The following is a 21,190-nucleotide window of genomic DNA, read 5'->3' as shown; positions in this document are numbered from 1 at the left end:
AGCTACCAAAAGTTAGCAGGCTAGGAAAGTTCATTTCATTCGTATTATTATTTGGTGTGAATTATTAGGGCATTTGCTGTACACTTCTGATCGGACATGTATTATTCAGCTAAAATGTTGTGTGGCGTTGTGAGCCACACTATTACTCTGAGCTGTTGTGCTTCGATAGCTTGTAACGAATGTGAAGTAGCTGTTAGTTTAGAGCTAAAGCATCAGCATTTAAAACAGCAGCGGAGTACGTTTTCGTATGTATTGCCGAATGTGTCCCCTTTTTTTATTATGGAAGCTAACGTCAGCGATAATAAGAGCTGAATTTACCACACCGAGCAAGTGGAACGTGAATCACAAATGCTGCTGCAAAACAGTCATCGTTTTTTTAAATAACGGTCATCTATTCTTAGTTATTACTGTACTTACAAAGAAGTCGTTAGGGGGACAAGCATGATCCGAGGCGGTTATCTTCAGCCACATTTGCAGACGAATGAGAACCGTTTTACTGTACCAATGTTTCCCGACTTTTACCGAACCAAGGTAAATAAACTAGATTTTGGGTAAGACATTTTGATGTCGGGTGACATTTCAGGGTGAATCACACTTTTATTGAACAATAAGGAGCTGAACTGCAAAATTCACAACAGGTGTTTGATTCATGTGGGGAGCAATGACTTTCCTAGTTCAATTAAAATATTTTTTCCTAAATTGAAACGTTCCTCATTGACATGCTGTTCACATTTGGCATCGTGATGCCAAGACGCTTTCGAACAGATGTGCCGACCTCAAACCCTACCGAGAGGCCGGAAATACGTTTAATTATTTCAAAATAAGATTTGTTTCCGGCTTCAAAATAAAAATATTTTCCAGCCTTTTAAACGCACGTCAAAATCAAATGTAATCTTCATAGAAATATATGATTAACAATGTTTTAAATTAAAAAGTAAAACAAATTTATGAATTGTCTGTTTTGCAATCAAGTTGTTTGGCATTTTGGAAATCAGATATAGATACAGTTAAAAAATACCCCAAAATGTCTTCTCAGGTGCATTATAGAATAGTACTGATTTTTTTCTTGATAATTTCTGACCTTTTGGAACCTAATGATGGGTGAGGGGCCTATTTTTCGATTTAAAAAAAGGAATGTGTTTAAATTAAGCATTGTCTGATCCAAGTGCATTAAAAGTTGCTTTATTTCTAATAGCAAAAACAGATAGTCGCAAAAGTGACACACGTGCCAGTTTACGTTTTGAATGTCTCTGTAGCTCGTCTTCTCCCACATTGATGCATCTAGGTAAGGAAAAAAATGTTACAACAATGTCCAGACAAGACATTTCTATGCACTTTTAATACAGCAAGAAACAGCAAGTTACAGAGTTGCTCAGAGAACAAGTTCACGATTGAGTTCTGTTTTTTGTAAATGGGTCAAATTTGACTGGCAACTCAACAGAAAACTCTTTAATAATTACAAATAAATCCCCACGTTGACTGTGAATGGCCCAAAAGCGAACCATGAAAGATGTCGTCAGACCGGTCAGACAACATTAGATAGGTGTCACGGCCAAATTTGAGGCAATTTAGCACCCACGTCAACAATGACGAACTCGGAAGCAGTTATTGATTTTGGCAGAAGGTCGAGTACATTTGGCAAATTAAAATGTTTGCACTTCCTCTCTGCCTTTCAGATCACCAAATTCATGTCTGTGAATGAGCTGAAATACTTGTTTGCCATAGACACCGGATATATGCTGAAGAAACTCATGTTCCCACACACACGAGGTAGTTGGACAACATGTTCATCATCAGTTGTCAGAAGCGGTTCCCCTGTCATATTTTCTTACGCCTTATCACACCCTAAAGAGATATTCCGACCCTTTATCTGTGCTTAGTGAGCGTTGGAACTTTAGTTAAGAACATTGTTATACTGTATTACTGTGATAAACTGTGTACATTTGAAAATAGATTGGGCTTCATTTACTAATAAATCCATGGGAATGTTCGTACAGTCATGAGCAAAAGTTTTGAGAAGTGTTGTTTTTCACAGTTCTTGCTTCAGTGTTCTTTTTGTAACATGTAACATGTACTATGATAAACTAAAATATAACTACAAGCATTTCAGAAGTGTGAAAGGATTTTATGAACCATTACGTTAACTTTATGCAGAGTTGCTGACCCTTCTTTTTCAAGACCTCTGCAATTCGCCCTGGCATGCTGTCAATTAATTTCTGGGCCACATCCTGACTGACCGCAGGTCATTATTCTATAATCAATGCTTGGAGTTGTCCATAATGTTTTTCATGGGGAGAAGTGGTTTCTTTGTTGTGCTTCTTGACACCAGGCCATCCTCCAAAAGTATTTGCCGCACTGTAAATGTAGATGCACTCATATCTGCCTGCTGCCATTCCTGACTTAAGTTCTGCACTGGTGGTGTTCCGAGCCTGCAGATGAACCAACTTTAAGAGACAGTCCTGGTGTTTTATGCACTTTCTCTAGCCCGCTGAAGCCTTCTTCACAGCAATTGAGCCTCTCTCTTTGAGGTTCACTGAAGCCCATTTTCATGGCAAAGAGCATCTTTGCAATTTATTGAAATCCATCTGATCACGCTTCAAAACATTCTGGAGTACATGTAAAATTATCATCATGAAAACAAAATAGGCACTGGACATTAATACGTGTGTCATTCTCAAATCTTTTGGCCACGGTGTACTTGTATTATAAATATGTATACAGTATCTGTTTATTGAAACAAATCTTTATTCGTTTTAAATAAAAACACATTAATCCGAATTGGTGAACAGTAATGTGTGTCTTAAATGGGGAGGTCAAATTAAAGAAAGAAAATGAATCATTTTATTTCAGACCAATTGTATTAGTTTGAGTTGAACAAATCGGTTTAGGCCAGTGAATGTACCTGTTTTATTTTTGGCCTAATTTGACGAGGATGAGTTTGACCAACACATTTAAATCATATTAAAATGTGGTATTAAGCCTGAGGTGGGGTAACATACTGTACTTTTATTGGATATAAATCCTGACCCAATTTTTATTGTTCATCCCATGAGTTATTTTACTTACGTGCGTGCAGTGCCACGCAGGCAACATGACGTAAACCAATCGCAGAGAGCAGGCGGGGTCAGCTGATTAGCCACGTAGCTACCTAACGTTAGCGGGCTAGGTAAGTTCCTCTCCTTCGTGTTTTTTGTGTGTTGTTATGGTATGTGTTGTGAAATGTGAATCGGATATTTATGTTTTGTTAGATTTGTGTTGTTTAGAATCGCAACCTCCCTTTTCGAGGCTGCGCCTCGATAGCAAGCAGTTACTGAGTAGGTGTTAAAGTTTAGAGCAAAAGTATTAGCATTTAGCACATCAATAATCATTGGACTTGTATGACGTTAGATTTATCCTAATTACCAGCCTATGAGCCTTGCGGTGTAATGCGCATATTCTTCGCATGCATAGGTAATGTGTCACTGTTTTTTATTTTTATTTGGGAAGCTAACGTCAGCGAGAACCTGCAATGGATTTGCCACATCACGGATACCGAGCAAGTAAGTGGAACGCGAATCACCAACGTTGCCGTAAAACAGTCATCGTTTTTAAAAATAACTGTTATCTATTCTTCGTTATTACTTCCCGAAGTTGTCGCTAAGCACGAAATTGGTGGCATAAGCAAGTCTTAATACTCATATACACTACAACATTTGGTCAACTTGCATACAAATGAGAACTGCTATATTGTACCAGATTTGAATGAGTCAAGGCAACTAGACTACTCACAGGAGATTTGGGATATTCGGTTTTCTTGTGACATTTCATATCAGGATGTATCACAATTTAAGTGAACAATAAGGAGCCGGACTGAAAAAGATCACATCAGGTGTTTGATCCATGTGTGGAGCAATGCAGCAAACGTCCTGGGTCAATTATTGTATGTTTTTTTAAAAACTGATCTTCATCAGGCTATTCACATTTTGACATTATGACATCAATAAAACCCTACCAAATGAACCTCACTGTGGCAATGCTTCAAACAGGATGTGCCAAGAGGGAAGGGTCATCTGTCATCAGCAGGTTGCAACAAAAAGCCTGCAAGAGATACAGACTGGAATAGAATGGCAAATTCATGGCTCGAACATGTGGATTTTGCTGTTTGGAGCTGCTGTTGGTCACAACTAATACCCAATCTCTCACACACAGACTGACAGGCCAAATCAACTCAAGCTACCGAGGTCACTCATTTGGACACACCCTTAGAGGCAAACTTTGAGCTCGTGTTTTCTCAACACCAAAATTATAACTTTGATAATATACCTGTCTAAAGTACCTCAATGCTGATACTGAAAGGATGCCATGTCCAAAAAATGAAAAATCAGTATATGCAGTGGAATCATAACTGGAAAAACATGGCCATTCAAATTCTTTCTATAGACTTGTTCTTGATAAAGTAAAATTTTAAAAATGAGAACATTTCAGCTATTAAAATATATATATTTCTCACAAATTCTGGGATTTGTGGCCTTGTTTTAAAATATAAAAATTGCTTTGGTACTTTTTTAGTGCTGAAGCCAGCACACACATTTTAAAGTACCTACAATATACTTTAGAAAACAAGTTCATTTCCCTGTGTTCAGTTTTATTTTGATTTCAGTTTTTTAACGCAGTATGGTGCTGTATCTTATCAAATTATTAAACCAAAGTCAAGGTCACGGAACAAGTTCAATTAATTCTTAATTAATTAATTGTTCCCTTAGGTAAACAGAGGGGTCGTGGAACTCCGACGGGCGGGGAGTCCATGTTGTTCGACGACACCAGCGCCTCAGGCATGAACACTCAGGGCTATTACACTCCAGACTACAGCATGGCAGGCCCCCAAAACGACACGCAAGCGGGAGTCAGCAACTTGTTTGCTGATCCCATGGCCAATGCCGCTGTCATGTACGGGTCGTCCTTGGCCAACCAAGGCAAGGACATGGTTAACAAAGAGGTGAGATTCAAAATCTTCAGTCAGTATTTAGTTGCTAGTCTTGGTATTCTTTATGTGTTAGTATTGGTAAACAACTTTTTCATCCCTTGAATCTTCTTATGACCTCATTTTTGAGAATGTATTAGGTGACACTGCAAATTAGTTCTCAAAGACCAACAAAAAAAAGTGTCATTTTAACCCATAACTTATTAGGAGCTAGCCCCTACTAGCTCCAGTTAGTTGGCGAGCAGCAGCATTTTGGATCAACAGGAGACACTTTAAGGAAGATTGGCTGACTCTTAAATGAAGTGCATTACAGTACTCCTAAGAAGTAACAAAAGCACGAGTTACTGTTTTTTAGTGCTATTGAGGAAGGAGTGGCTTTACATTACCCAGCTGCCCAAGATGAAAAAAGCTGAATGCAACAACAGCACCAATTTGCCAGTCCAATTTAAAATCACTGTACAATTTAAAACCCAAGTTTGAGACTGTTGGTTTTAGATAAGGTGCCAGGGGACGCAAAATCAATAGTCAATTTCAATGGGTCGATTTGACTTATAACCAATCAGGAGCGCTCATAACATGAGAACCAAAATGAGGCCAGTAGTCGTATCCTACTAAGCAAACCCTAAAAGACGCCATCAGACCTGTCGAACAACATTTGGCAGTGTCAAGGCCAAATGTGAGGCCCGTTAGCACCCACGTAAACAATGACTGACTCAGGTCTTTGATTGAGTACATGTGATAATTAAAACTGTTATTCGTCTTCTGTGCCTTTCAGATCAGCAGATTCATGTCTGTGAACAAATTGAAATACTTCTTTGCCGTGGACACCAAATATGTGGTGAAGAAACTCATGATCCTCATGTTTCCATATACGCATCAGGTAATTGGACAATGCATTCGCCACTTGTGAAAAGCGGCTCCTCTATCATATTTTCATATGACTTATTTAGCCGCGAAGAGATATTTTCTCCCTTAATCTGTGGAAAGTGAGCATTGGAATTTAAGTTGGGAGCATCCCAATAGTGCTACGATAAGCCATGTGCATGTAAAAACACATTGCAGTATTGCTCAACACAATTAGAGCCTTTCTCGAGCAGCGATTCCCACACTCACTCTGTAGTTGGGAATGATTCAGTTTCACTTAACTGGGCCAAAAAGATTTGTTTATTTACATTTTTTCGTGCTTTGAGCTGTGAAATTAATTTGTTGGTGACCATGCTTTAAACTCAAAACACTCAGATCAAAAATCATCTGTTGAAATGAATTAAATGTCCTTAACCTATTGCAGCCCGCCAAAACAAAAAACTCTCTATACTTTGTTGTTTTCACACACACACACACACACACACATACACACCTTTTTTTTTTTTGAAGAATGCATAACTATTGGCCGAATTGCTGCTGATTCAAGGTACCACTGTATGTCCATTGGGGTATGCTCACGTCTTAACGAACTTGGTGACTCTTGCTAGGATTGGGAAGTTCGCTACCATCGAGACACTCCGTTAACGCCAAGACAAGACGTCAACGCACCTGATCTTTACATACCAAGTAAGCCAACTTGAAAGAACTGCTGTATAGGTGGGTGGTGGTCAGGATGGGGGGTGGCGATGCTTTTGGATGTCGGTATGAGAGTGAATTCCGCAGACTTGAAGAGACGCAGCCAACTGCAATAGAGCTAAAAACCTTGGCTGTGATCTGAAAATGAAACCATAACAAAAACTTGTTTGGGGTTGTGCTGCAAGATATGTCTGCCAGATGTGACTTCATCATAACGCCATGTTGCGTGAATGTGTAGTTGAGGAGATTGGCCATTTCTGTGCCGATAATCAATGGAACTGAAAGGTCCAGATCAAGCCAGGATAATTGACAATTTAGGCATAACCAAATTGATAGATAGTAAAGGTCAAACCGCATCAGTGACCAAAATAACCACTTCATGGTCCGTTACGCTAATTTACAAGTTGTGATGGTAGCATGATTAAGGTTAAGCATTTCATTTATTGTCACCTCCTGAATTGGCGAATTCCTCATTGTTCATCTGAACGAAGTCTGAAATTCCACTACGTCTCTTTTTGAATCAACCCTTCTATTGAAATGGAAATGATCACTTCCAAGCAATTTACGTCATACAAGTTTTTATTTCACTCACTCACTCACTCACTCACTCACTCACTCACTCACTCACTCACTCACTCACTCACACGTAACACATTCAGACTATGGTGGTAGAGACTAAGACCCTGAGTGACGCCAGCGAAAGTACCTGAACTGGACAACCACAAATTACAGTCATCATTTCAACCCTCACACCCACACCAACTCATCGCGGAAAAACTGCAGCCCATAGAGTTGTTATTGGAAAATGACTTTCCCAATGATAAAAGTGAGGATCTGAATTTGACAGGCTCTTGGCAGTTCATGCCCCATTCACTGACTACACTCATATATTTTGCCAACAGACTTTCCACGCTTCACTCTTTAGCCACAGGTACATATGAAATTATAAACTTAGTTAAGTATTATTATAAGAAACGATATGTACAGTCTGTACATACCAATACAACCTGCATTGGTATGGCTTGGTGTCGGCTGGCTGGACTTTGCTTTGTCTGTAAAATTGTCATTTTTGCTGTACAATTCACATGTGACCGATAACTGTCAGCTTGGAATGTCTTCATGATGTGCCCTTTTTGCGGTTGCAGCAATGGCTTTCATTACCTACATTTTACTGGCTGGAATGGCTCTTGGCATTCAGAAAAGGTAATATGTTCGTTTTTGTCGTTGTGGTTCTTCTTCTTCTCCATCTTCTTGTGTGTTGACATGTTGACTGACTTTGTGGTTTAGGTTCAGTCCAGAGGTGCTGGGACTCTGCGCCAGCACCGCCTTGGTGTGGGTGATCATCGAGGTGTTGGTGATGCTGCTCAGTTTGTACTTGCTGACGGTACACAGCGACCTGTCTACTTTTGACCTCATCGCCTACAGTGGATACAAATATGTCGGGTAAATATTCCAGAAGTGCTTGACAAGTAATGTGGTATCTTCAAGGGTTCCTCGGTTTACGTCGGAGTTCTACATTGGCAATTAATGATGGACCCGTTTACAGAACGATATACCGACGAACTGTAAAAGCCCAGACCTATTTCTGCAATATGCAATACATTTTTTTATTTACGATTAGATTGACATGATTTGGTGTCAAAAATCTGTAATGTTATATATCGTCGCTATTCTGTGAAAAACACACATTTCCATTTTTGTCTTTTTTTTTTTAAATGATGCGTGAAAATAAACTTTGGTTGTTAGCATTTACAATTTCTAATCCCAGAAAGTAAGTAGGCTAACTAATTTTATTTACTTACATTTCTTTCAGTAATGTGATAAGACCACTTGTAGGTGGTCATATTTGCTGTATGAAATGTTCACTCATTCAATTGCTAAGCAGCTCGAAAAAAACATAAGTAAGCAGTTGTTTTGAACGCATTACTTGGCGATAAAAATGAAACAACAAAATAAAAAAATCTTGAGTATAGTGGTCAGCGAGCGTGCATTGTTGTGCAGCATAACCGCACACATTTTTTTTCCCCGCCCAGCAAACTAGTCCGATATCGTACAGTTGGTAACCTCAAAAGGTTTTGTCAGTATCGTCATAAACCGAGGACTCCCTGTGGCGAGTTATTGTCTGCTAAATGTCGATGTTCATTCTCCAGGATGATCTTCACCGTGCTATGCGGCTTGCTGTTCGGCAGTGACGGCTACTTTGTGGCACTTGCGTGGTCCTCTTGTGCCCTTATGTTCTTCATTGTAAGCATTTAGTCTTACCAAGTACAAATGGAGTGGTACCTTGACTTACAAGTGCTACAACCCCCAATCCGTTGCTGTTGAATTTTTTTTTCTGTGCATTTCATGCGAGATAAGATTTGATTAAGGTACAAGTGAGGTCAAGATATGGTGCTCCTCAAGTGGTATGATCATCGGCCAATGAAAGTACTCTAATGCCATCACACGTGGGCAAGGAGAGTTGCAGTTGTATTTGTTGACGGCTTACCTGGTTTCTAGGTTTGTAACGTGACGTTGGCAGTGCGAGCCTGAAGGCACTTTTATGTCAGTTTCAGCCAACAGCTGAGGATGTGACTTCACAGAATGGCTGAGCCCTGACATTGATGGCAACTGATGGATGAATCTGCTTAATTCATATTCCACAAACATAATATTAATAGAAAACTATGTTTAGCGCCGTGGGGACGTAAAGAATATATTGTTGTGAGGAAGCGTTTTGCCGTGGGATCCCCTGTAAGTCAAGGTACCACTGTAGTCAGTACTTTCCACCCTCGTGGTGTACCTAATAAAGCGGGAGTATCATCTCACTGTGAAATGTGTGCAGGTGCGTTCCCTGAAAATGAAGATCCTGACGTCACTGACGTCAGACTCCATGTCCACTAGCTCCAGCGCCAAACCCCAAATGCGCATGTACATCACCATGGCGACCGCGCTCTTTCAGCCAATCATCATTTACTGGTTAACCTCTCACCTGGTCAGGTGACTGTGACGCGTTCACGTGAGCCGGCGCCTTCCAAGTGCTTTGGCGCGCGTGGCCATGCGCTCGCCTTCTTCTCCACACGCGCAGTTTTGTCCCTCCACGCGTGCGCAATGTTGAGCTATCAAAAAGGTTGTAAAAAGGAAATTGTGTACTTGAGTTAACCAAATTGTATGAAACGTATACAAAAAAATTGATTGTGCAGTGATTTTGACAAAAGTTCATTTTCTGCCATCTTACCTTTAAAAAAAAAACAAACAAACAAGGGCTGTCAAATCCAGAGCTTGGTTTCATCATTGGATTCAACTAATTTCCTTTATGAAAAGTAAAGGCCATTTCCATCATTTATTACCTATCCTTAATGTCCAGCTTCAGCACCATGTACCAAGACTCTTTGTCCTCACTTGTAACCCAATTCAGTGCCTTTGTAGAATGGCTATGGCGCATCAGTGGAGTGACTGTCTCACAAGATTTTTTTTTAAAACCCCCACTGGTGCCAAATTTGGCCAACTCATTCATAATCAAATCTAACTAGTACGGTTAGCAGTGCTGTGCCAGATGTGAACTTGTGCACTGTGTTGCCTCACAAATGACATAGTTTAACTATTAGTACGCCAGAGTTGTCATAGTAGTGTGGAGAAATGTCACTTAGTAGTGTGTGGGGGTGGGGGTGACATCACTGTGAAGACAGTCGTTCTACCAGTATGCTGAATTACCAGAGAGGATAAAGGGCATAATAGTCGATGGACCTTAAACCTGGATTTTAAGGATATGCAATAAATAAACGGTTTTAAGGAAAGCCATTTTTTGCATTCATTTATACATCCTTCATGAGGAGGCTACTAGTGCATGAAGCATACGTACTCGTCGAGCCTAATTGTGTTCCTGGAGATGCACAATAGTTAACTAGTAAATTTCAATTACAGACTAGTCATCCAAAAGTGATACCGTGTACTGGACCATGCATTAGTTTATGTCATAAATGCTGAATATCCTTTCCATAAACAACTTGGTTATAACGTCACCATCATTTCAAAATATGGATTTTTATTTATCTGAAATATATCAAAGCATGACACTGTTTGAATTTTCGTAGGAAAAAAATAAATATATTCAGCTTTGTGTATTCAATTGCAGGCCCCTTTGACTCTTCCTTGTTTGTTCGTTGGTTCCATAATGAAATGTTGACTGCCAGTTAGAAGTTTGTCACTTTTTTCCCCCTCTACTCGAAGTAGCATTTTGGCACTATCTTGTGGCATCTTGGGCTCAAGGAATATGCTTGGTAAGTAAAGGAGCTTCGTGTAGTGCTTTGCTGCCATCTTGTGACATCTATAGACATTACATTTTAAATCCTTTTTCAATTACGCGTGTAGTTTTTTTCCCCTCAAACAGAATCATCACCCTAATTCCAAAACCATTCAAAGTTGGTGTGATATTGGTGTTCACATCCTTTTATCAATTGTCTATCCTGATCGTAAGGGTCACGAGTTAACCTATCCCAGCTGACAATGGATGAGAGGTAGAGTTACATCCTTGATTGACCGCCAGCCAATTGCAGGGTTCACACCAACAAGCATTCACTAATGGTTAGTTTTTGGATAGAGCAGGGGTGTCCAAAGTGCGATAAGATGTGTCTTAAGGCATTCGTGTATTTATTGATAGGGATTTTCTCGATAAACAAATGCGCTGAAAAAACCCATTTGTCATTGAACAGTATAATTCTGGGCCGATAAACTACGTCATACATGATTATGATGATGTACCGCGGACCTATGCTCGCCAGCAGAGTGGCGCAGCGGAAGCGTGCTGGGCCCATAACCCAGAGGTCGATAGATCGAAACCATCCTCTGCTAATTGAGCAAGTGAACGTTTCGGTTTTTTTTTTCAAGGCCGACACCAATTATTGATGGTGAACAAGCCAAAAACCGACATTTATTTGCCGTATAATGGAAAATGTTGGCGTCAACTTTCTGAATTATAAACTCCAACACTTGACTTCCTAGAGTACATCCTTGATTGACCGCCAGCCAATTGCAGGGTTCACACCAACAAGCATTCACTAATGGTTAGTTTTTGGATAGAGCAGGGGTGTCCAAAGTGCGATAAGATGTGTCGTAAGGCATTTATGTATTTATTGATAGGGATTTTCTCGATAAACAAATGCGCTGAAAAAAAACCATTGGTCATTGAACAATATAATTCTGGGCCAATACACTACGTTATACATGATTATGACGATGTACCGCGAATCGGCACTCACTAGCAGAGTGGCGCAGCGGAAGCGTGCTGGGCCCATAACCCAGAGGTCGATGGATCGAAACCATCCTCTGCTAATTGAGCAAGTGAACGTCTCGGTTTTTTTTTTCAAGGCCGACACCAATTATTGATGGTGAACAAGCCAAAAACCGACATTTATTTGCCGTATAATGGAAAATGTTGGCGTCAACTTTCTGAATTATAAACTCCAACACTTGACTTCCTAGAGTACATCCTTGATTGACCGCCAGCCAATTGCAGGGTTCACACCAACAAGCATTCACTAATGGTTAGTTTTTGGATAGAGCAGGGGTGTCCAAAGTGCGATAAGATGTGTCGTAAGGCATTTATGTATTTATTGATAGGGATTTTCTCGATAAACAAATGCGCTGAAAAAAAACCATTGGTCATTGAACAATATAATTCTGGGCCAATACACTACGTTATACATGATTATGACGATGTACCGCGAATCGGCACTCACTAGCAGAGTGGCGCAGCGGAAGCGTGCTGGGCCCATAACCCAGAGGTCGATGGATCGAAACCATCCTCTGCTAATTGAGCAAGTGAACGTCTCGTTTTTTTTTTTCAAGGCCGACACCAATTATTGATGGTGAACAAGCCAAAAACCGACATTTATTTGCCGTATGATGGAAAATGTTGGCGTCAACTTTCTGAATTATAAACTCCAACACTTGACTTCCCAGAGTACATCCTTGATTGACCGCCAGCCAATTGCAGGGTTCACACCAACAAGCATTCACTAATGGTTAGTTTTTGGATAGAGCAGGGGTGTCCAAAGTGCGATAAGATGTGTCTTAAGGCATTCATGTATTTATTGATAGGGATTTTCTCGATAAACAAATGCGCTGAAAAAAAACATTTGTCATTGAACAGTAATTCTGGGGCAATACACTACGTCATACATGATTATGATGATGTACCGCGGACGCACGATCGCCAGCAGAATGGCGAAGCGGAAGCGTGCTGGACCCATAACCCAGAGGTCGATGGATCGAAACCATACTCTGCTAATTGAACAAGTGAGTATCTTACTTTTTTTCAAGGCCGCCACCATATATTGATGGTGAACAAGCCAAACAAAAACCGACATTTGCCGTATAACGGAAAATGTTGGCGTCAACTTTTTGAATTATAAACTCCAACACTTGACTTCATTTAAATTCCTTCAAGAACATTCTTGTTAAAGAGTGTTTCAGATTTATAACATGTTCCCATTTTTTCCAATCTCAGAAAGTTAAAAAATAGAGTATATAGCTGATTTTTAAAATTATTATTATTCGAACAAAAAGTACAGAGATCTCCCAAGCTCATCATCTGCATATCTTCTAATAAGTTAAATGAAAACTTCTTTTCGACAATAAATAAAGTTTTCAAGTTGAAATTTTAATCTTTCACTGATCACTCATGAAAAAGTGCATCCTCAACCCGGCTACTGGCCAGCGGGTCACTAGTGTCTGGTGCCACAGAGAACTTAATATCCCAACTAACATTTGAGAACATCAGTTTTTAATTGTTCGTTTTTCGGATGTCAGATTTAAAAAAAGACGATTTCAAAATACAATACAGTAAATCTTTATTTATAGAGCGCTTTGACAACAGCCTGTGGTTGAAATTGTGTTCTCCCACCGTGGCCATCCCGGTTCATCGACGTGTTCAGCGAGATTCTTCTTTCAAGATTGTCAACTCGTAAACTAATCTTTATTTCCACCACTAGTGCCACTACTTAACACAATTAAACCTTGCTAATAATCTAGTGCTGCACTGGTATACTTTGTCCTTACAATTCAGCACACTAGTTGTGTTTCAAATGATAACGTGCGCACAGTTTAGCCTCACTAATACGTAGTTGTCCTCCTATAAGAACAAAGAACGTACTAGTTAGTGCAGAATCCTGAAGCTGGCGAGAGTGGACTGTATCATGTTCCAGTGTTTAGTGACGCTGAGCGATGTAAGCGGGAGCGCGCACGCCTGTCTGCCGGGAACCCGCCGGCTGCTAAGCGTCCTTTTCGGTTCCCGTGGCAACCCAAACCACAAGTCAAAGCACACGGAACAAGAAAGGGAGAGCTACAGAGGGGTTGCGGTTCAAAATTTCGGGTCTCCTAAATCCACCTTGAACCCTGACAAAGACGAATCTTGACGGGCCGCAAGGGTAAGTCTCAAGTCGAATTTCATTTTATTCGCACATACGAATAGATCAAAGTGAACAATTAGGAACCGGTGGCTCACCTGAGAGCAAAAGGGCGGCTTCAAATTCTTGACTACACAGAGAGGACTGAAACTTAAGATAGCGGCGCCATTTGCCATTTGAACCGCTTTGTGCCTTGAAGGCGCGCAGTGTGTGTGCGCGCACACAACCACACGCACTCGAGCACGACCACGTCTTGTTGAGTGAGTCCTGAAGCTATACCATGTTACCTGCCACGACCACACAATGGACTTTGAACGTTCGAATGGATGCACATCAGAGTTGAGGCTAAATCAAATGGATAACTGCCTAACTTTCTTGAGACAAGATCCAGGATTTGCATGAGAAAAATGAAAGCTATGAAGTGGCCAAAAAGTCCCATCTCCAGACCTCAACCCAATAGAAAATGCAGCTTTAAAAATATGTATGCACACGTTTTTGTTTGAGATTCTATAGTGTCTATCGATTACATTAAATAGATGGAACTTAAATTTCTCGTCTTCCTGTATTTGATAAGTGTGAGTTTGGCCAACTCAATTGTCATATAGATGGAAGTATTGGACTAAGTTTACGTTAGCGCTGCATAAATACAATGGATGGAAAACCTATGACGCACAAAAGTGTTTTGAGATCAGCTGGGTATTTTTTATTTGAGTTCTTGTGAGTAGTGTGTCCCTCGTTCCACAGAGCACACAAGCCCCCATTATTCAAATAGGGGTGTGTAGACTTTTTATATCCATCGTTTCTAAACAAGTTTGGTGACAGTTGATTTTGTTCACAGAAATCAGCACCAAATGTGTTTTTCCCCAAGATGGCAAGTTCTATTCAAGAGCCTTGCTTTTTTTTGTTTTGGTTGTTTTTGAGTTTTATTTTGTCACACGGTGGTGTTGTTACGTTGTGTGGCTCTGGCGCGGATTGTTTTCAGCATTTTTTGGCCACAACATTCATCAAAAGAGAAGAATCTTAGCTTGGTGGGTGCGCTTTCTCGGCAGCACGCGTGTGTGTACCAGCACTGATTTTGATTGGGAGGAATGTCGGCGCCATCTGACTGTCGTTGCTGGACAGTCACGGGGCGCTTGTGTTTTTGCGCCTGAAATTGGCAGCATTTTTCACACCCCAGCTTTGTTCAGCTGAAATGTCGGTGCTGTTGGACAGTCTGCGGCTGGATGGATGGATGACCTGTGGAACTGACTATGAGAAGAAAGGAGCGTCCGCGCAGAGCGCCGATGCGTATGTGGAAATGGGAGTCGCGGCTTGGAATTGAAGCGGATTTACATGGGACAGGAGATGTGAGCCAATCTCTTTTTCATCAACGGACAATACAGCTTCTTGTTGCTTTCAAACTTAGCTTGTAGCAGACGTGTGCACATTTTCAGCATGACGTCTTTGTCCGCTGGTGAAAAGGACACTTTGATTCGCTCCTCTTTCATCTATAACTGCTTCAAACAACAAAGTGTATGCAGAAAAAGTGGTTGAGATTGCATGTCTGTGTCTTATATGTTGTGTTGGATTATTTTGTCATTTTATCCCAACTGTTCTTTTGATGGCGGTGCAAGCACCTGCAGCGGCTCCTCTCTCTCCTGTGGTTGAGGGGAAAGATATTTCATTTGTGCTGTATGTTGCATATGTTGACAATAATGTTGACTTGAACTTGAATTTGAATTGAAGTTGATCTACAAACACTTTTTTTAAATTGCGTGAATACATTTGGTGGTAGGAACAAGTTTTTGGGTTTTGAGTTGCATGTTCAAACGTGAGGTATGAGCGCTGTATGATCCAGGTGACTCAACTCCACAACAAGCGGAAATTTGGGCGATAGAATGAATCAATAATCTTTAAAAACAAACAAACAAAAAAGCTTTAAGCTATGTCTTACTACTACTACTGACAAATCATATTCACTTCCGAGGATGCAGATGGATTCACTACACTACTCACGTTTTGAGACTTGTAATCATCTCTTAATCTCACTTTAGGAACGTTAGGGTGGTGGCCCAGTATTGCACTGATAAATCAGGGAAAGGGCTGAGAGCAATTTTTTGTTGTTGTTGTTATCAGCGGATCAATTCTTGGTGTTTTTGTTGTGTTTTTTGCAGAAGTTGAATGATGGAGAACCTATGCCACACCCTAGCGCCGTTGTCCCCGTGTCCCGCCGATTTCGGGGGGCCCTTGTCTCCCTCTTGTCACATGACCTCCCTTCCCCTGTCGCCCATCTCCTTCCCTCCGTCGCCGACCATGGCCGAGTCCCTCACATCTTCCTCCTCATCTTCCTCCTCTTCATCCTCCTCGTGCTCTCCCCTTTCAAACTGCATGGCATCCCAACACCTGGAGGGTTCCCTGAACACGTGGGACCAGGATGACCTGACGTGCCTCAGTTGGCTGCACCAAAGGGGCAACCTTCTCCCTCTCCAGCCACTCCCCAAAGCCACCCGACCTCAGCCCAGAGGGGAGTCCGGACGGGATCCCGCCTCGACCAAGCCACCGTACTCTTTCAGCAGCCTGATTTTCATGGCCATAGAGGAGTCGGTGGACAAGAGGCTGCCGGTGAAGGACATCTACGGCTGGATCATGGACAAGTTCCCCTACTACAGGACAGCCAGCGCGGGATGGAGGAACTCAGTCAGGCACAATCTGTCTTTGAGCAAGAGCTTCTGCCGCATGGAGAGGGAAAAAAGTCAGGTGGGTGTCTAGCATTCACACCCACATAGTCAATTCCTACCAACAGAACCGAATCTAATGTGTTTTAAGGCACAGTGTCTCAAGTCATCTTTTCCCATCGAAATAAATGGAAGTAATTTACTGACTTAAAAAAGCTTTTGATGTTAAAAAAACACAAACAAACAAAAAACAATATTAACCTATGAGAAGAAATATTCCAGATACGTGGTTAAAAAACGATTTAGAAAATAGAACATTTTTTGAGATAAACCAAAAACAGAATTATATGATATTATATCAATTAGGGAGTGCCACAGGGGTCAATTCTTGGACCCAATCTGGTAACTATCTTACTTGCTGATGATTTAAAAAAAATGATTTTGATCTGGATCAACTACACAAGTAACCGCGGATAAATTAAGATTTTGATTTATATGAGTTAATGATTTATCATAAATAATGAATGGGATGGAAACCCAATTATTTTCTTGGAATCAACGCGGACAAATAGCTTATCTGGAAGTCACATATAAATTACACAGAGGAAACACTCGAATAGCTTTTACAGTGTTAACAAATTTACATGAAAAAAAAGATTGTCCCATTCCTGGCCTACTGCGCAGAATTTGAGGATCAACATGCAAAACTTATATTCAACCTATATTTATTTTACAGAAAATAGCTTTGAAATGCAAATAGTCACCATAAAGATCCTACTAACCAGGTATGTGGTGGAAAACAGTAATATTGGGAGAACGCCTGTACAGCCAGTCCATTCCACAGAATAGATTCCAAATTATTTTGATTTTGATTGTGGTGATACTGTATATTGATATGGAAAAAATCCCAAACTATTTCAACACCGCTTTGGTTGTTTCAGTCGGCGGGGAAAGGATCTCTGTGGCGCGTGAATCCAGATCATCGAGCGGCACTGCTAGAAGTTCTTCGGAAGACGCACGCCTACCACAGCAACAGCACCAGCCTCATAAATCAACCTGCCCTGTATAAGACCAATCACGCTTATTTTCTATTTCGTCTTGAAGTACTCACATTTAGTCTGTCATATTTGTTGAATTAATCTGTGGTAGAAATTGAACCGCTGTGAACAAAAGTGAGCTAACTCCATTGGCGTTACTTTTTTCAGGATCATCAATGTTGCCAGTCTTCAAATCTATCAAAATTTTGTGAAACCTAAAAAATGATATTTACTTATAATAACATACAGATACACTGGCACCAAAGCTGAAGTACTATTTACTTTCTCAGCTGTTTTCAACATGGAAATGGGAGTTGGCCCAGTGTTGCAGTGATGACTCAGGAAAAAATGCTGCGAGCCCTTACATGTCAAAACTGGGACTAAACCTTAATTTCGACCCATTATTTGTAAAATGTGTCAAATACAGGCTTACTCTACTTGTATTTGGAGAAAAAAACACCTGAATTAAAATGGTAACTGTGTTAGTGTCTTAAACTATTTGCTAAATTACATTTGTTGAATGCATTTCAGTTCTGTTTAACAGAATAGTTTTGAATATACATGTTATTGTCTAATATAGTGCAATGTTCAGGTTCTGTTATAGTGGCATTCATATTACAGTGGCTTATGGTAATACTAAATATACTTTAAATATGGTTTTTATGGTGGTGGGACGTGATTTTAGTTTGAGAACCTCTGAAGGTCATTCCACCTATCCATTTTGTGATCAGCTTGTCCTCACGAAGGTCACGTGAAGGTCATTCCTTTTCTGCAATTACCTTGAAAGTGACAAAATAGTCTTAGCCCACTCTTGTTCTCAGCGGTTCAACCGCACTTGTTAGAGTAGTTTTAATGCAAAAATATTTTTTTACATTTACTTGAGTAGTGGTATTTTTTTTTACTATTTTTTACATTCATTCTCTTGACGAGTTGGGTAATTATTTGGAGCATTACTTCTTATTTTTACTTCACTTCTATTATTCTAAATTAATGGAATTCCTGCTGAGTACAATTTGTGGCCCATCTCTGAGTTAATATGAGTAACTATCCCCTTGTTGGACTTTGAGCTGATGTGTTTTTAATTTGATTCCAGGTTGGAAGGTGTGGACTATGGCGTGTCTGTAGTGTGTGACTCCATGGAAATGTCAGGTTAGTACATGGAGGCTCATTCCAAAACTGGAGGATCACTTAGACAACAACAAAGTGGAAAAACAGCGTATTTATTTTAGTGTTATTTATTGATATTTAAGTGGAAAACAAGTAATAAAATCGTATTCAGCGTCTTAACGTGTGCTGATGCCACAGGTGTAATTTTGCTTGTAAAAACTCCACTGAAATAAACCTTTTGAGTTTAGATTTTGAAGGCCTGGGCTGATTAGGTTGACGTGGCAACAAATGGAGGCTTAAATCTGATTGGACAAAACATGTACATGACATGCCAAAAGAAAGACTTGGAAATGAATAGAGCAGACTGTTGGGAATAAAGGAATATGACTTCATGAAACAATCAGAATACAAGTTGTAAATGTAGTTTAGAGCTTCTGATAATATTTCTGCCTTGCTAGTCCTGGTACCACTGGTAATGAGTAAATTTAAACCCAGTCACCCGCAGGCGAGCCTTACTTATATTTCATCAGCGGTGTAACAGCGCTCACTGTCACTTTTACTGCTGCCGCCATTGAGCCTCTCGCCAACGTTCTCTGCATGCGACATTGTTACTGTGTTTGCCTTCTGTCACCATAGTGACAACCTTCTATTTCCGTGGTAACGCACCAATAGCCTCCTTAATGTGGCCCGCCTCTGACATGCGCGCCTCCATATGTGCTCATCATGAGCTTGATTACAACGGATTTCCACTTTTTTTCCTCTGTGAGATGTACCTCTCGTGCTCAAGTTTAGTGAGATTATCAAGTGTCGTTGGAAAAAATATCAATTCCATTTAATTGCACTGGAATCTTTGATTTTAGGTACCTAGCCATTATTCGCGTAATAGAAAAGTATTTTGGCGCCCTTTTGTGGTATCTAGGTGCCAATGCACTATGGTCAACCCGAATATTCGCGGTTTGACATTCTCATACAGTGCAGTTGAGCATTTTGTCCATTGCAGATTGCCTCCCTCACACACTGATGCTGTCTGCCCCATCGCCCGACACCCCCAGCCGGGATAATCCTGCTTTCTCTGAACACCCGGATTTCCCCTTGACCCCAGAGCATGAGGAGCTAGTGGCCATTGAGCCAGTGGAATACCAAGCGGAGGATCTGAGCGGGGACTTGAGCAAAGACCCACTGGCCGACAGCGGCTACATCGAGTTGCACTACTACCAGTCTCCCGAGTACCAGTACCTGGTCTTACCCGATGACACCGAGTTGGACCTGGAGACGGTGGAGATCCTACAGCTGGACACTGAGGCACAGGAGGCAGCTGGTTCGCTGCTGGATTTAGCGGGGAGTGGGTGTTAAGAGCCTTTTTGGTCATCACTGTATCCTTGTCGGCACCAACGTCACTGCCCAATGATTGCAAAACTTGTATTTTTTTTTAATATTGTCTAGTACCTTATCACTTGTGTTCAAGCACTTGCTCAAACATACACACAAATACCGTCATTTGAATCCAGATGAAATCTGATTTCTTTTTACAACAATGGCTCACTAGTAGGATAGCTACAGTAAGTAGTTAAATAATAAGGCGTACTCCTAGAATGACTACATGTTACAAGGGAGGCAAAACAGAACTGGTCCTATTAGTGAAGTGGAGATGTTAACTAGTCAAATCTAATGTCACTTGTAGCGCAACGTTGTCAACTCATGGTAACTGCCATTTTTAAACATTGATGCTTTTCAGGGTCCGCCCAATTATTCATCAGAATTCATGAAAAATATATTTTTGTTTACATGTTCTTTTTTTAATCTAACAAATAAAATATGTCATTTTGTTATTGTGACTGTATTGTCTTTTTCTGGTTTAATAAGTCAATTTCCATACACTTTATTACTTAAAGTTACTAAATTACCATTTTGTTACTGAGTAATAATAATTAAACTTACTGTTTCTTCAGACATTTTCCTGGTATTAACCATCGTTTCTGGTAACTTGTATTTTAATATTTTAGTGAGATGATGAAATTTTTAAAAAACATATTTGTACTTCTTTTTTTAAACCGTAACAGCTGTTCATATTTACATTAATTCACATGAGCCACCGAAGAAAATAGTTGGAACTTTTCATAGTCAATTTGTCACAAATTATGCAAGGAAAAAGTGAAGAGACCAAAGAAAAATCACTGAACTTTGGGGGATTTGACAATTTTTCATTTCTGTAGATCAGGCATGTCCAGCTCCGGGCCTGTAGGGCAACTGTCCTGCCTGTTTTCCAGCTCTCCCGGCTGCAACACACCTGATTCAGATGATCAGTTCATCAGCCAGCTCTGAAGCAGCATTAGAACGTTCCTGATTATTTGAATCAGGTGTGTTGTTCTTAAGAGAGCTGGAAAACAGACAGGACAGCGGACCTTGAGGACCGACTTTGGACACGCCTGCTTTGTAGATAAATCCTCTGAATGACAGTATTTATACTTGGAAGTTGAGTGTTAAGTT

General features: G+C 40.5%; 2 protein-coding genes across 3 annotated transcripts; both read left to right on the top strand.

Moving 5' to 3' along the window:
- yif1a (Yip1 interacting factor homolog A (S. cerevisiae)) lies at positions 1–10,628 on the top strand. 2 transcript variants are annotated; one of them, XM_052072709.1, is made up of 9 exons: positions 1–24; positions 3,487–3,539; positions 4,743–4,975; positions 5,736–5,840; positions 6,433–6,511; positions 7,666–7,723; positions 7,808–7,963; positions 8,671–8,764; positions 9,345–10,628. In XM_052072709.1, exons 2-9 carry the CDS (start codon positions 3,509–3,511, stop codon positions 9,501–9,503), a joined length of 915 nt encoding a protein of 304 aa, XP_051928669.1. In that variant the 5' UTR covers positions 1–24; positions 3,487–3,508; the 3' UTR covers positions 9,504–10,628. The 2 variants fall into 2 exon arrangements, with proteins under 2 accessions (XP_051928669.1, XP_051928660.1); XM_052072700.1 differs by lacking the exon at positions 1–24 and adding an exon at positions 3,085–3,170.
- Positions 10,629–13,701: 3,073 nt separating this feature from the next.
- On the top strand, positions 13,702–20,131 carry si:ch211-145o7.3 (forkhead box protein N2). Its single transcript, XM_052069663.1, has 5 exons — positions 13,702–13,926; positions 16,059–16,641; positions 17,501–17,622; positions 18,690–18,745; positions 19,704–20,131. The coding sequence occupies exons 2-5, from the start codon at positions 16,066–16,068 to the stop codon at positions 20,054–20,056; spliced, it is 1,107 nt and encodes a 368-aa protein (XP_051925623.1). The 5' UTR covers positions 13,702–13,926; positions 16,059–16,065; the 3' UTR covers positions 20,057–20,131.
- The last annotated feature ends 1,059 nt before the right edge of the window (positions 20,132–21,190 follow it).

This window comes from Hippocampus zosterae, chromosome 1 (assembly GCF_025434085.1).
Source record: "Hippocampus zosterae strain Florida chromosome 1, ASM2543408v3, whole genome shotgun sequence".
Classification (NCBI taxonomy): Eukaryota; Metazoa; Chordata; class Actinopteri; order Syngnathiformes; family Syngnathidae; genus Hippocampus; species Hippocampus zosterae.
The sequence above is the reverse complement of the archived record's forward strand: the minus strand, read 5'-3'. Positions and strand labels throughout refer to the sequence as shown.

Excerpts from the sequence above, each read along its gene's own strand:
- yif1a (XM_052072709.1), top strand. The coding sequence starts at position 3,509 with ATGGATTTGCCACATCACGGATACCGAGCAA. Across the intron at positions 7,724-7,807 it reads GCTCTTGGCATTCAGAAAAG|GTTCAGTCCAGAGGTGCTGG; the intron begins GTAATATGTTCG and ends TTTGTGGTTTAG. Across the intron at positions 8,765-9,344 it reads GTGCCCTTATGTTCTTCATT|GTGCGTTCCCTGAAAATGAA; the intron begins GTAAGCATTTAG and ends AAATGTGTGCAG.
- si:ch211-145o7.3 (XM_052069663.1), top strand. The coding sequence starts at position 16,066 with ATGATGGAGAACCTATGCCACACCCTAGCGCCGTTGTCCCCGTGTCCC. Across the intron at positions 16,642-17,500 it reads TGGAGAGGGAAAAAAGTCAG|TCGGCGGGGAAAGGATCTCT; the intron begins GTGGGTGTCTAG and ends TGGTTGTTTCAG. Across the intron at positions 17,623-18,689 it reads CTCATAAATCAACCTGCCCT|GTTGGAAGGTGTGGACTATG; the intron begins GTATAAGACCAA and ends ATTTGATTCCAG.